We start from the raw sequence: 13,275 nt of genomic DNA, 5'->3' as shown, positions 1-13,275 counted from the left end.
TTAAATTATTAAAATACATCCCATTTTAAACACACTTGACTTTTATACACTTCTTTGAAAGCTCCTTGGTCAGCCTAACACACTGTAGTCAGTTCATTTGTTCAATTTTACAATAAAAAAAATGCATGCGGATATATAGACTTTGGGTCATCTATCTACTTTATCTTATTTTCTGTAAGTCTAAAATTATTTCAAAATATGAGCTGGGCATGGTGGTGCACACCTTTAATGCCAGTACTCAAAAGGTACAGGTAGATCAATCTCTAAATAGCAATTTTCAGAACAGCCAATGCTTTGTAGACAGACCCCGTCACAAAAAAAAAAAAAAACTAAATTTTAAATATAATGTAAAGAAAATTACACCACAGTGTGGTAGACACCAAGGCTATAAAAGTGACTATGATGAAATTTCTTTATAGTCTATAGAGAAGATAAAAAGTTGCAGTAAGCATGAAAGGATAGTAATATATAAAGTCTATTAAAGAGAAAATAGTTAAGTTTACAAGGAATCTGAATGATGAAAAGAATCTCAGTAGAAATTATTCCTTCTGCAGTAAGTTATCTGTGTTATATTTTCTTTAATTAAGTCTTGAGATAAAAGGCAGCACACGAAGGGAAAAAAGCTAAGCCAAGTACAAAACAGCCTCCAGAATGCAGGAGTGATCTGGTAAAAATGGCCTCGGTGAGAAGAGAAGGCATGGCGGGGCTCAGATTTTGAGTATGTAAATCATACTAAAGGCTTTGGACTGCATTTTATAAATAATAATCACTGAAAGTCTAAAATAAAGGAAAATGTAGGGTAAGCATGCTTTGCTGAGTTAGCTCTGGCATCAGTGTGAAAAGATGGTTTGGTGCTGTGGAAAACAATGTTAAGAGGGCCGGGATGACAGCCCGAAGCCGGCAGAGATGAGAGAGGGTAAGAAATGACCTGCGTGTTTTTCCGCAATTTTTGAATGCTAGCTTTGAATCTTCAGAGTGTATGTTTCATTTGGAACACCCACAGAGGTCAGGAAATTAGTAAGAGGACACAGGGAGCACTTTCAAGGGACCAGAGAGAAGAAGCAATGGCATAAAGTTTTAAAGGGGAATAATGGAACAGGAAGGTTAAATGTGGTGAGGTGTGAGAAGAGGGAATATGTAGACAGATTAACACTAAAGACAATTCAAAAAGTCAGAGGAAACCTGCACATTACTTTGGAGGCTTCCTTAAAATTGGGGGGGGGGGGAGAGAAGAGAGAAGGGAGGGAGAGAGAGAGAGAGAGACAGAGACAGAGACAGAGAATTATAGTAAGAGAATTAGAATTAGAATCATAAAAGGAGCTAAAGCGATAGCTCAGCAATTAGGAGCTCTTGCAGGGGACCCAAGTTTGATTCTCAGCACCCACGTAAAGCAATTCACAACCATTTGGAACTCAGGATCCAACATCTCCAGCTTCTAAGAACACCAGCACTCTTAAATACATACACTCATACATAACTTAAAATGGGAATTAAAATGGGTTACCCTGTAACAGAGTGGCAATGTTCCTGCTGGACAACCTACCCTAAGACATAAAAAGTCCAGTTCCCAGAATGGGTTACTTCTTTTGGAGATTGTTGGCCACTGAATCGCCCCATATACCCCCAAATATTACAAGCCACTGCCGATATACTTAGTTACCCTCCAGAAGTTGACTGGTGGTAAGACTCTATTGTTAAAAACACCACAAACTTGAGCCATAAAACATGGAGATACCAAGCTGGTACTCACCTGGGATCTTCATCCATTCTGCCTAGTTTTTCATAGTGCTAGAGGGTACTACTCACACTACCAGAGGAGAAAGGTAACCATCAATCATGCCTACCTATGAGCCCTGCAAGCTACACTAACGACTGGCCTGGCAAGACAAGCAAAAGTAGTAAAACAAACATCATGGGTAGAACCGCCCATTTTCTGATTGGATTTAGATCCCACTCCTAAATGATGAAACCCATGCCTGATAGCACTGTCAGATTAAGAAACTGTGTCAGGTCCTAAGGGAGAACCAACTACCATTATTCTGCTAAATGGAAATAATATTAAACTGACTTCCAATGACTTATTATTATACCCATACATTAATATATCTCTCAACTCTCATCAAAGGTGCTTCTATTTGCAGTAGGTGGTGATTAACACAGAGACCCACAACTGGTCAAGGTGCAGAGAATAAGAGACTGTGGGGTGCTCTGCCCTAAATAAGACATCTATATCACAACCCCTCCTCCCTAGACTCAGAGGCTGCTGTGTAATGAAATGTTCCCATCAGGGCTGACAATGCTTCCTCCAAGAGCCAAAGACCATCTACCTAAAGGGCCCCAGCATCAAGCATGTAAAGCCTTCTTTTGAGTTGTTGTTCAGGGTTATCCCAGAAACATTTTAGACCATTACTATTCCCCTTGGTTGCCCGCCAACCCCAGATGTGGAAGGTAAGTCCCATTTCTGAGATATCATGCACCTCAGACACGGGGCTCAGAGGTCCTCGCTGGAACTGATCTGAATGCCTCCTCCCAGAAAACTAGTTTTCATATTAAGAGAGGGGAGCATGCAAGTCTCCAAAGAAGGGAAGCCACCAGCAGTCCTACCCAGCTATGATGCCTATGAGCCACAATAATTACCAATATGGCAGGACAGCCCTAAGAGTACGGTAAGGGCACACAACCTTGCAGCAACCAGCAGAAGCTCACAACAAGAGGGAAATCATGCCTGGTAGTGAAAACCTAGCCAACGATTGAGGACTAGTGGGATCATGGGTCTGGAGGAGAACCTACAACCGCCCCTTTACTAAAGCAGCATAATCCCTCTTGGTATTTTAAGAATTTATCCTTATACTCACAGACACTGCAGTCTTGCTGTAGCCTGGAACTTGAGAAGTAACCAAGAACCGGTACCAAAAACAGGGAAATTTGAAAAAGAAACAAAGCCAGTGTCTCTCAAGAAGGTATTAGTGGGACTGGAGGGATGCTTCAGTGAGTAAGAGCACTGACTGCTCTCCCAGAGAACCTGAGTTCAATTCCCAGCACCCACATAACAGTTTACACCTGTCTGTAACTCTAGTTCCAGGGCTTCTGATACCCTCACACAGACATGCATGCAAAACATGAACATAAAGTAAAGATAAATTATTTTTTTAAAAAAAGGAAGATATTAGTATAATTTTACCTTTAAAAAAATAACTTCCACAGTTAACCATTATTATTTATTTCACTCATTATTATTTCCTTCAGTTAAAACTTTTAATGACTTGTTCCTAAAGACACACTTGGAGAACTATGACACGTAGATACAACTATGCCTGCCAGATTGACAAGGGGTGTGTGTATGTGTGTATGTGTGTATGTATGTGTGTGTGTATGTGTGTGTATGTGTGTATGTGTGTGTATGTGTGTGTATGTGTGTATGTATGTGTGTATGTGTGTATGTGTGTGTATGTGTGTATGTATGTGTGTATGTGTGTATGTGTGCATATGTGTGTATGTGTGTGTATGTGTGTATGTGTGTATATGTGTGTATGTGTGTGTATGTGTGTATGTGTGTGCATGTGTGTGTATGTGTCTCTGTGTGTTTTTGTAGATTTCTATGTGTATATGTGTGTAAGAGAGGTCTAGACTATTTTTTAGGTAAACACCTAAAAGTTAGAGAACACTAATGCCTCAAAACTTGTTCTTTTCAATTAATTCCAAAATAGCAGCACAGTTTGCAATACAAATTAAAATCACAGGATCATTTAATATGTTCCAAACTTTAACCCCACCTTTAAAAACTGCAGAAGGCTGATGGAAAACACACAAAGATGTAGTCAGGAGCCTAGGGAACATTCCTTTTCATCCTCACACATACTTCCAAAGTCCAAACACTTTACCGTAAGAACCAGGTTGAACCAGAAAGTACCTGTCCCGTTAAGCAATATTCAATATATAAGGTAAAATCTATCTAGTTAGGCATGTTATCAGACTTTACTTACAAACACCATCAATGTTATCCTCTACAAGATTTGCATCCGTAAGCACCCAAAGACCACATTCCTAGAAAAAAATTAATAAAAATGTTTAACTAAAATGAAATAAAAAATCAAAGTTTAAATGTTTTTTACGCATAGAAATCGCCACACTCTCATTTGGGGGACTTAAGTACACAGGTGTGTGTGTGTGTGTGTGTGTGTGTGTGTGTGTGTGCTTCCATCTTCCTTCCTCTCACACAAACATACTTTTCGAAGTTAAATACAGTAATAGAAAAGGAAAAATGTGTTTAATGACAATTCCACTCACCTAACAGTGAATCAGTGAATTTTTCCATTTGTTTTTAAAACAGAAAGGATTCATCTCCGCACTCAGATTAGATTTATGAAACAGTGAACTTCAGTCACACTTCCCATAGAGGTTAGTCTTCATTATGATTATTAATTATGAAAGTAGTTATAATAGGAATAGATACTAATATCAGGGATGGAGAGAATGGCTCAGCGGTTAACAACACTGGCTGCTCTTCCAGGGGCCCTGAGTTCAATTTCCAGCAGCCACATGATGGCTCATGACTATCTCAAGTGAGATATGATGCTCTCTTCTGGCATAAAGGCATATATGCAGATAGAGCACTCATGCATAAAGGAAATAAATAAATTTTAAAAATAAAGTAATATAAAAAACTAAAATAAAAAGATACTAATATCTTATTATTTGGCCAACTGTCCATACCTGGAAGACAGTGAAGGAATTCATGAACATGCCCAGATAGTACCCTGTGTTATAAAGCTCCAGTTCGTGGACCATCTGCACAAAGATAAGACACAGAGGTAATTGGTTCTATCCTGTCTATCCTGTCCTCCACTCCTACCTTAGAAGTAATTCAGTAGGAAACAGTTTGCTCCAATACTAAAGGGACTTAAGAGGTGAGTGAACAGCCATGGCCGGACACCTCACTCTCTAGGGCCTCCACAGTGGGACAAAACCTCAGGCCCCTCCTCCAACTCCCTAGGCTTCGCTAGCCAGCCAGGAGGGAGTTTCCTGTGGGTAGGCTCTCCAAAAACCCAAATCCATCCAGTGGCCCATCCAAACTACTAGCCACACCCCATCTCCAAACCCGCCTATCCTCCTGCAACCTCAGTGGAACTCTGAAACACAGATTGCTCCAATACTGAAGGAACTTCAGAGGTGAGTGAACGGCCACACGACAGGACACCCCACTCTCTAGAACCTCCACAGTGGGACAAAACCCCAGACCCTTCCCCCAACTTCCTTGACTTTTCTAGCCAGTCAGCAGGGAGTTTCCTGTGGGTAGGTTCCCCCAAAACCCAACCCCATTCACTGGAACCCCCAAGCTACTAGTGATATCCCACCTAAGAGCTCAGAACTTGCTACAACACTGAGGGGACCAAGAGAAAGTACCAAGAGAGTGAACCAGAAAAGAGAAGACCGAGAGAGTAGGTATATAGAGACCTCAGATGCTTTCTGGGGCAGACACTGACAGTACAGAACAGACCAAAAAAAACTCCCAAACACCCAGACAGCCACTGCAAGGATTAGACCAAGACGCAGAGACACTGCCGGCCTCATTTGAAAGAAGAGATGAGTAGGCGCCAATGCAAGAATTCCTCCAACAACCTAAAAAGCAGCATGATATCACCAGAACCCATTGGTCACACAACAGGAAGACTTGATCATCCTAACCCAGAAGAAGCAGAAGAAAATGGCTTTAAATGTAACTTTATAAAAAATTATGGAGATCTTAATTTAAAGAGGAAATGAAAAACTCCCTTAAAGAAATTAAGGAAAAGACAAACAAAAAAAGGAAGAAATTAATAAATCCCTCAAAGAAACCCAAGAAAATCAAAATGAACAATCAAACAGGTGAAGCAAACAATTCAAGACTTGAAGACTGAAATAGAGGCAATAAAGAAAACACAAACCAAGGGAATTCTGAATATGGAAAATCTGAGTAAACGAACAGGAACTACAGATACAAGCATAACCAACAGAACACAAGAGATAGAAGAAAGAATCTCAGGTGCTAAAGATACTGTAGAGGAAATAGACTCAGTGATCAAAGAAAACATTAAATCCAACAAATTCTTAACACAAAACATTCAGGAAATCTGGGACACCATGAAAAGACCAAACCTAAGAATAATAGGGGTAAAAGAAAGAGAATAATTCCAGATCAAAGGCACAGAAAATATATTCAACAAAATCATAGAAGAAAACTTTCCCAACCTAAAGAAGGACATCCCTATGAAGGTGTAAGAAGCTTACAGAACACCAAATAGACTGGATCAAAAGAAGTCCCCTCGCCATAGAATAATCAAAACACAAAACATGCAGGATAAAGAAAGAATATTAAGAGCTGCAAAGGTCAAGTAACATATAAAAATAAACCTATCAGAATTATACCCAACTTTTCAGTGGAAACAGTGAAAGCCAGAAGGTCCTGGATAGATGTGCTGCAGACACTAAGAGACCATGGATGCAAACCCAGACTACTATACACAGCAAAGCACTATCAATGGAGAAAACAAGATATTCCATGACAAACACATATTTAAATAATATGTATCACAAACCCAGTCCTACAGAAAGTACTAGAAGGAAAGCTCCAATCCAAGGAAGCTAACTGCACCTTCAAAAACACAGGCAACTAGAGAAATTCACAGGAATCCACAAGGCTGACTCTAGCTGAGACCCATAGGCAATAGAGGAGAGGGGGCCCGACCTTGATTTGCCCAGTAGTCAGACTAATGATTATCTTAAATATCACCATAGAGCCTTCATCTAGCAACTGATGGAGACAGAGGCAGGGACCCACATCAGAGCACTGGACTGAGCTCTCAAAGTCCAGTTGAAGAGTGGGAGAAGTGAGAATATGAGCAAAGAGGTCAAGACCATGAAACAGTCTACCTGAACTAATGGGAGCTCACCAACTCCAGCCAGACTGGGAAGGAACAAGCATAGGACAAAGTAGTCCATCTGAATGTGGTTGACAGTTATATGGCTGGGGCAGACTGAGGGGCCACTGGCAGTGGAACCCAGATTTATCCCTACTGCATGTAGTGGCTTTTTGAGAACCTACTCTCTTTGGATGTATACCTTGCTCAGCCTAGATATAGTAGGGAGAACCTTGGACCTTCCACAAAGCAGTGTGCCTTACTTACCCTCTCTGAGAATTGGAGGAAGGTGGGGTAGGATGTTATGTGGAGGGAATGGGAGGAGAGGAGGGAGTGGGAACTTGGATTGGTATTTTTTTAAAATCTAATAAATAAGAAAAAAAAGAAGTAATTCACTATACAGTCCCCATGCTTACTGAACTTGAAAATGGCACAAAACAAGGCACCATAAATATATAAGTGATCATTCATCATTTGACTAACCAGAGTTATATTTATTTAAAAGTATGTTTACTCTGCCCAGTTATACAGAGTTCTGTATAAATATAGGTGAGGTTTTCCTGGGAGGAACAGAAGTGTCTCTGGTTGGGATGACCAACACGTAGCGGTCAACATTAAAGTTTATCCATACTTTCAGCAGAGACAAACAGGCTAACGTGGAGAGGGGGAGTGACACAGATTCTGTAAGAAGTCACAAAAGAGTGAGCGTAAGTTATTAAGATGCACAAAAAGACTCAGCCTCGTGGGAACTAAAAGCATTAGAATAGAGCCAGCAGAAGCTTTTTTAATGAGACATCTGCATACATCACTTTGGTAATGCAACTGTTTTTAAGGACACCGCTAGTCAGAATGGGTGAAACGGGCTAAAAGGATTGATAAAAATTCTTTCTCTTTTCCTCAGAACATGGAATCAGAATCAGACCCAGACATTCTACACTGAGATAAATCCACCAAAGAACTAAAAGCAAGAGCTCGGGGTACTTCCACGCCACTGCTCACCTCAGCAACATTCACAACGGCCAAAAGTTGGAAATCCAAGTAATAAGAACAAAAATTAAGATCCAAAAGGTAATAGTAGGTATTAAAAGTATAATAGATACCAAAAGAAAAGTAAATGTAAAATACACGTCTTTCTGTCCCACATGCACTGGAATGCAGGCACTTTATCCAAGGCTTTTCTGCTTCCCAGCTTACACATCCAAAGAAACTAATGAATTTCCTTTAAATATATAAGGTAATGCAGTAGTTATTTTTTTTCTTTTAACAAAAAAATTCACAAAAAAATAATAAACTCACGTTTTCCATTGTAATATCATTTGAGGCATTCATCAGATTCACACTTTTGTCAACAGCTACAATCCCAACTATGGAGTCAGCCTCTGTCACTGAGATCCTGAGAGAGACCTTCTCAGATGGCTTGACTTGAGATTTACTCCAGATTAGCTTTATCTAAGAAAAGGAAGAGGCAAAATTAATTTATTTCATTTTCCCCAGATCAATGACTCAGAACCCATTGATTTTACTTTTGCTTTGGCCCAGGGATAATTCCAAAACCATATATGACTTTTCTCTAAGGAAAGAAATTTTTTGAAACTCCCAGATATTTGGAATCCATGAAACATTTCCCTGTGGTATAAGTACCAATTATCCTTCAACTCTCCACCTGACTTCCTTCCTTTTTCCATTTTCCATTTCTCAGTCCTCATCTGGTGCTGAATGCGGGACAGCAGTATATAACATCTGAAGGCCATCCTCAGAAGGAAGAGACAGGGAAGAGGAAAACTGCCATAGACCCCTACAATAGGTCCCTAAGCTCTTTACTTAGAAATCAGCACAAAAACAGCTCTCTGGAACCTCACAGAACTCTCTATGGTGTGAGTGAAGAAAAGTTCCTTCCAGAAAAGGCGTGGTCAGACCACACCCTCAGCAGGCTCCGCTAGTCTGACTCCATGGCTCCTTGAACTTCATCTGTATGTTCCTCAAAGCATGGTCCAACTCATACTTCAAAATGATCATGACTCCATCATGGTGTGGGAGGTCCTTCTGTCTATGTGTTGTTTTTATTGGTTAATGAATAAAGAACTGCTTTGAGCCTATGACAGGGAAGAACAGAACTAGGCAGGGAAAGCTAGGCTATAGGCTGGGAGGAAGAAGGGTGGAGTCAGAGAGACGCCATGGAGCTGCCAGAGACAGACACTGGGAACTTGACCCAGTAAGCCACAGCCACGTGGTAATACACAGATTAATAGAAAAGGGTTAAATTAATATAACAGTTAACCAATAAAATGCTAGGGCTAATGGGCTGAGCAATTATTTAATTAATACAGTTTCTATGTGATTATTTTGGGTCTAAGCTAGCTGGGCAGCCAGGAACCAACAAGCGCCCTTCTGCCAACACCGTCATGAGGCAAAGTCCCATTCCTACTGAGGACCTCTGTGTCACCTAGCTCAGCCTTAACATCAAACTGCACCCTTGATTACATTGCCCAACCATGACGGTCCCTCTAAGTCGCTGAACTACTCTGGCTTCCTCCCAGGTGTGGCCCCTAACTGGGGCATTTCCTTTCTGTCTGAAAACATGATGATTATTATCTAAAAAACCAAAGAAAGGATCTCTTTGAAAATGAAATTGAATTTTTCTATTTCATTTGTCCAAAAACATTTCTTGAAACATATCCTTTAATATGCTGTCTTCCTTGGTGGTAATCTTCCACGCTGTTCTTAGCTTCATACCATCCATAGAGGTGTGTATCCTGATGTAAGCCTCCATAACGCCTTTCTAAAATTCACTTGTTTTAGGTGATTATTATAAAGTGAATAATTTTTGCCTGAAATCATGAAAATATATTGCTACTTCTTTAAAACACTTTTCATAAAATAAAAAATAGAAGTTTATATTATAGTTAAAGAAAGGTAGGGTTGCTCGGGGCTGGGGTGAGGCTCAACGCTAGCACATGAGCTAGCGTGCATAAGGCCCTAGATTCACTCTCTGGCATACAAAAAATTAATACAGACTGTTTTAGATGAAAGACAGTGTGGCTAACTGATGCTACTTCTCAACATTTTACATTTTTTAAAGGAATTATTAAGAGAGCTGGGCTCTACAAATCATGACATTGAAACTGATTCTTCCACTTAGGAAGATCAAGGCGGAAGTGCTCAGTGAGAACAATGGCTCATTCTCGAGTCTGTGAGATGATTGCACTGTTTCTTGTCAGAACTGGGGCTGAGGCGGTCCTGCACGAGCTAGCTACTTAGGATAAGTATCCCAGGACTGGTGCACAGGGGACCACACAGATGTCCAGAGGCAAGAAACCGAGCTCACTGACAGCCTGTCCTCGTTAACTTCCAGCTGATGGAGATAATCCAGAACCCAGCTCTGCCTCCACACGCAACCCTGATGCCCTGCTCTCTCCCCACACCCACCTCACGGTCACACCAAGGTCAACACCATAGCCTGTCTGTGTTGCCGCTGGAGTTCCAGAGCAATGTTGACTCAACTGGTTAAAAAATACCCAAAAGACTTTGATGACTTTAAGTTAAAGTCTTAAAGCCAGAAAGCACCGCTGACAAATAACTGCGGGGCTTACTATGAAGATACATATCTTCTAAGTATAGGGAGAACAAGTGTCCAGACAACATGGAGGACTGATACGCTTGCAAGGAAATACTATGTTTCTCAGACTTCACTAAAATCAAGTTTTAAACATTGCCACCTGAAATCTTACCTTATTTGTAAAAACAAACTGAACAGGGATTTTCAGAACATCACTTATAATTTCCCCATCATCTGCAACATAATACACAATTATGCAGGCCTTGGGAGCCCAGGAAGCTTCTGGTGTTAAAAAGAAAGTTCTTGAACTTTGTTTGCCCACAGCCACCAACTGTCCCTTTGACACGACCTAAAAATAAAAAAGAAGAAGAGAGGGCAATTATTTGCTAAATATTATCATATTTCAACTGAGGTTATGTTTATGTATACATACAAATTCTTAAATTATCTTCACAACCTTTTTACACGCAAAAATCTATGTGATCAGTTTCGAGATGGGAGTTAAATTTCAACAGAAAACAGATATTGTAACTGTTAAGACCAGCAATGAATCAAGGAAGAATAAGTGATAGCTGACAAAAAAAAATATGAGTTAAAAAAGGAAAATGGTAACATTAAAAATAAAAACCGCCAGATTGCAGAAACACGTCTTTTACAAATGTTATCTTTAATTTTCAATTTTTTACATTTTTGATTTTCAGATACATAATATCTGCAAAGGTTTATGGAATACAATGCAACATTTCAATATATGTATACAATGCATACAATGTATAACGACTATCCCACATTGTACTTATTAACAAATTAACTAAGGTAACTGATTTATCAAGCCCTTCATACACTGACCATTTCTCTCTTAAGTGTCAACAGTAATTTTCATTATTATTGCCCTTTGTCAAGTTGAGTAAATTCTCACCAGTAAAACAGCACTGAATATTTTTACCATAAAAGTGTGGATGTCAAAACTTTTTCTGCATCTATTGAGACAAGTGTTTTTTCTCCATGTAATACATTCCATTAATATTTTTAAAGTGCTTTTTAAATTATGTCTGCTGATTATGTCTGTTTTTGCATAGGGGTTTGTGTACATAAGTACAGGTGCCCAGAGAGGTCAGATGCCACACATCCCCTGGAGCTGAAGCTGTAGACAGTTGTGAGCTGCCCAACGTGTGTGCTCAGCATTGACCTCAGGTCTTTTGTAAGGCAGTTTATACTCTTAACCACTGAACCATCTCTCCAGTCCAGCACTGGATTAGGTTAAGTCAACTCAGTGTCATTTCTGAGACAGCACTCATGTGCACTGACCATCTCTTTGTGTTGAAAACTATTATTTAATGGAAAGGAATACAGAGATCTAACAGGAAGACTTGATTACCAAAACTACAAGGCCATGATGGCAAGTTTTATTTTCTTTCTTATATTTCACAATTTTCCGCAACGGATGGATGTTGTCTATATACTAGAAATTTACGTTTTATACTTGGTGCAAAATTTAGCTATCTACTTTAAATGAAAATGTAGTTGAAGAAAGAAAAGTGATCATACAATAAGAAGAGCAAACTAATCTGTAACAGTTTTAGCATGTCTGGTGAGGACAGGAGCCAACAATGCTTGAGATGGTTCTGTAACAGCTCGTGTCTGTGAGAAATTACCAGCCTTCGGTTACACAGTGACTGAAGGTGCTGGCAACAATAGCCTCAGAATCCCTGGCAGAAGGAAAGATCTGAATCTCAAGAGTTGTTTCTGACCTCCATAGACATGCCGTGACACACAAGTGATGGCATGCATCCATACACATAATAAAAAAATAAGTAAAACTTTAAAATAAAGAAATTACCATATAGCTTAATCCTTTGAAAGGTTTGTTGCCACTAACCACCAATTCAAAAGGTGATCCCACCTAGAAAAGAAATACTAATTAATATGCACGCCCTAATTAAAAGACTATCAAATCATGCTGTGATTATCAAGTGAGTCTTAAGCATTACCTTTACATGTTCATCTCTGGTTTTAAGCTGGATGTAGGTCCGGCTGGGAGAGGTGAACATGCCGTGAACCTCCATATTGCCTACACTATCAAGGAAAGAAGCCTGCAGCAACAGAAACAAAACTATATATGTTCAACTGCAATAACCTGAGAAAGAATATGATCTGTTGAGTAATTATGGAAATGAAATCACTTTCATTTTTGCTTTCAGGCAGAAATACATTCACCAGACATTAGTAATCTAATTAAAGTCTAACACGTTTAATCCCAGCACTGCAGAGGCGGAGGCAGGTGAATCTCTGTAAATTCAAGGTCACCCTGGTCTACAGAGTGAGTTCCCAGACAGCCAAGGCTACACAGAGAAACCCTGTCTTGAAACCAAAAGAAAGAAAGAAAAAAGGAAGTGGGGGGAGGAAAAGAGGGGGAAGAAAGGAAAAAAGAAAGGAAGGAAGGAAAAAAGAAGGAAGGGAGGAAGGGAGGAAGGGAAGAAAGGAAGAAGGGAAGAAGGTCTTTGCCCTCATAGCCCAGAAGAATTATAGCCCTCACTGACTTCAGAAGCAAGGTCGTCTTGTTAAGAAATGCAGGCAGAAGAGGGAATTAAACAGAAAATGGACCCCTTCCTTTCCACACAATGCTCAGACAGAAGCAAGAAACATCACACCCTGCTTGACCCACCAAAACAAAGAGTCCAAAATCAGTCAGGGGTGGTGGGACACACTCATGAGGGGAAGGCAGGAGGATCACGGGTTTGAGGGCAATCCGGACTGCACAGTGAGCCCCTGCCAGGCTGGGCTGCATAGCAGTACCCTATCTCAGTGAAGAACAGCAAAAAG

General features: G+C 40.1%; 1 protein-coding gene across 1 annotated transcript in view; it reads right to left on the bottom strand.

The window, feature by feature from the left end:
- Positions 1-13,275, bottom strand: part of Cd109 (CD109 molecule) — a 119,892-nt gene that overhangs the window by 47,396 nt on the left and 59,221 nt on the right. Inside the window, exons 12-17 of the mRNA XM_048435719.3 lie at positions 12,444-12,545; positions 12,293-12,355; positions 10,625-10,801; positions 8,193-8,345; positions 4,714-4,788; positions 3,984-4,044 (exon numbers count right to left, since the gene is read on the bottom strand). Of these exons, the coding sequence (XP_048291676.3) occupies positions 3,984-4,044; positions 4,714-4,788; positions 8,193-8,345; positions 10,625-10,801; positions 12,293-12,355; positions 12,444-12,545 (631 nt within the window). The remainder of the gene's footprint in view (positions 1-3,983; positions 4,045-4,713; positions 4,789-8,192; positions 8,346-10,624; positions 10,802-12,292; positions 12,356-12,443; positions 12,546-13,275) is intronic.

The sequence above is a fragment of the Myodes glareolus genome, chromosome 4 (assembly GCF_982192425.1).
Source record: "Myodes glareolus chromosome 4, mMyoGla1.1, whole genome shotgun sequence".
In the NCBI taxonomy this organism is placed as follows: domain Eukaryota; kingdom Metazoa; phylum Chordata; class Mammalia; order Rodentia; family Cricetidae; genus Myodes; species Myodes glareolus.
The sequence above is the reverse complement of the archived record's forward strand: the minus strand, read 5'-3'. Positions and strand labels throughout refer to the sequence as shown.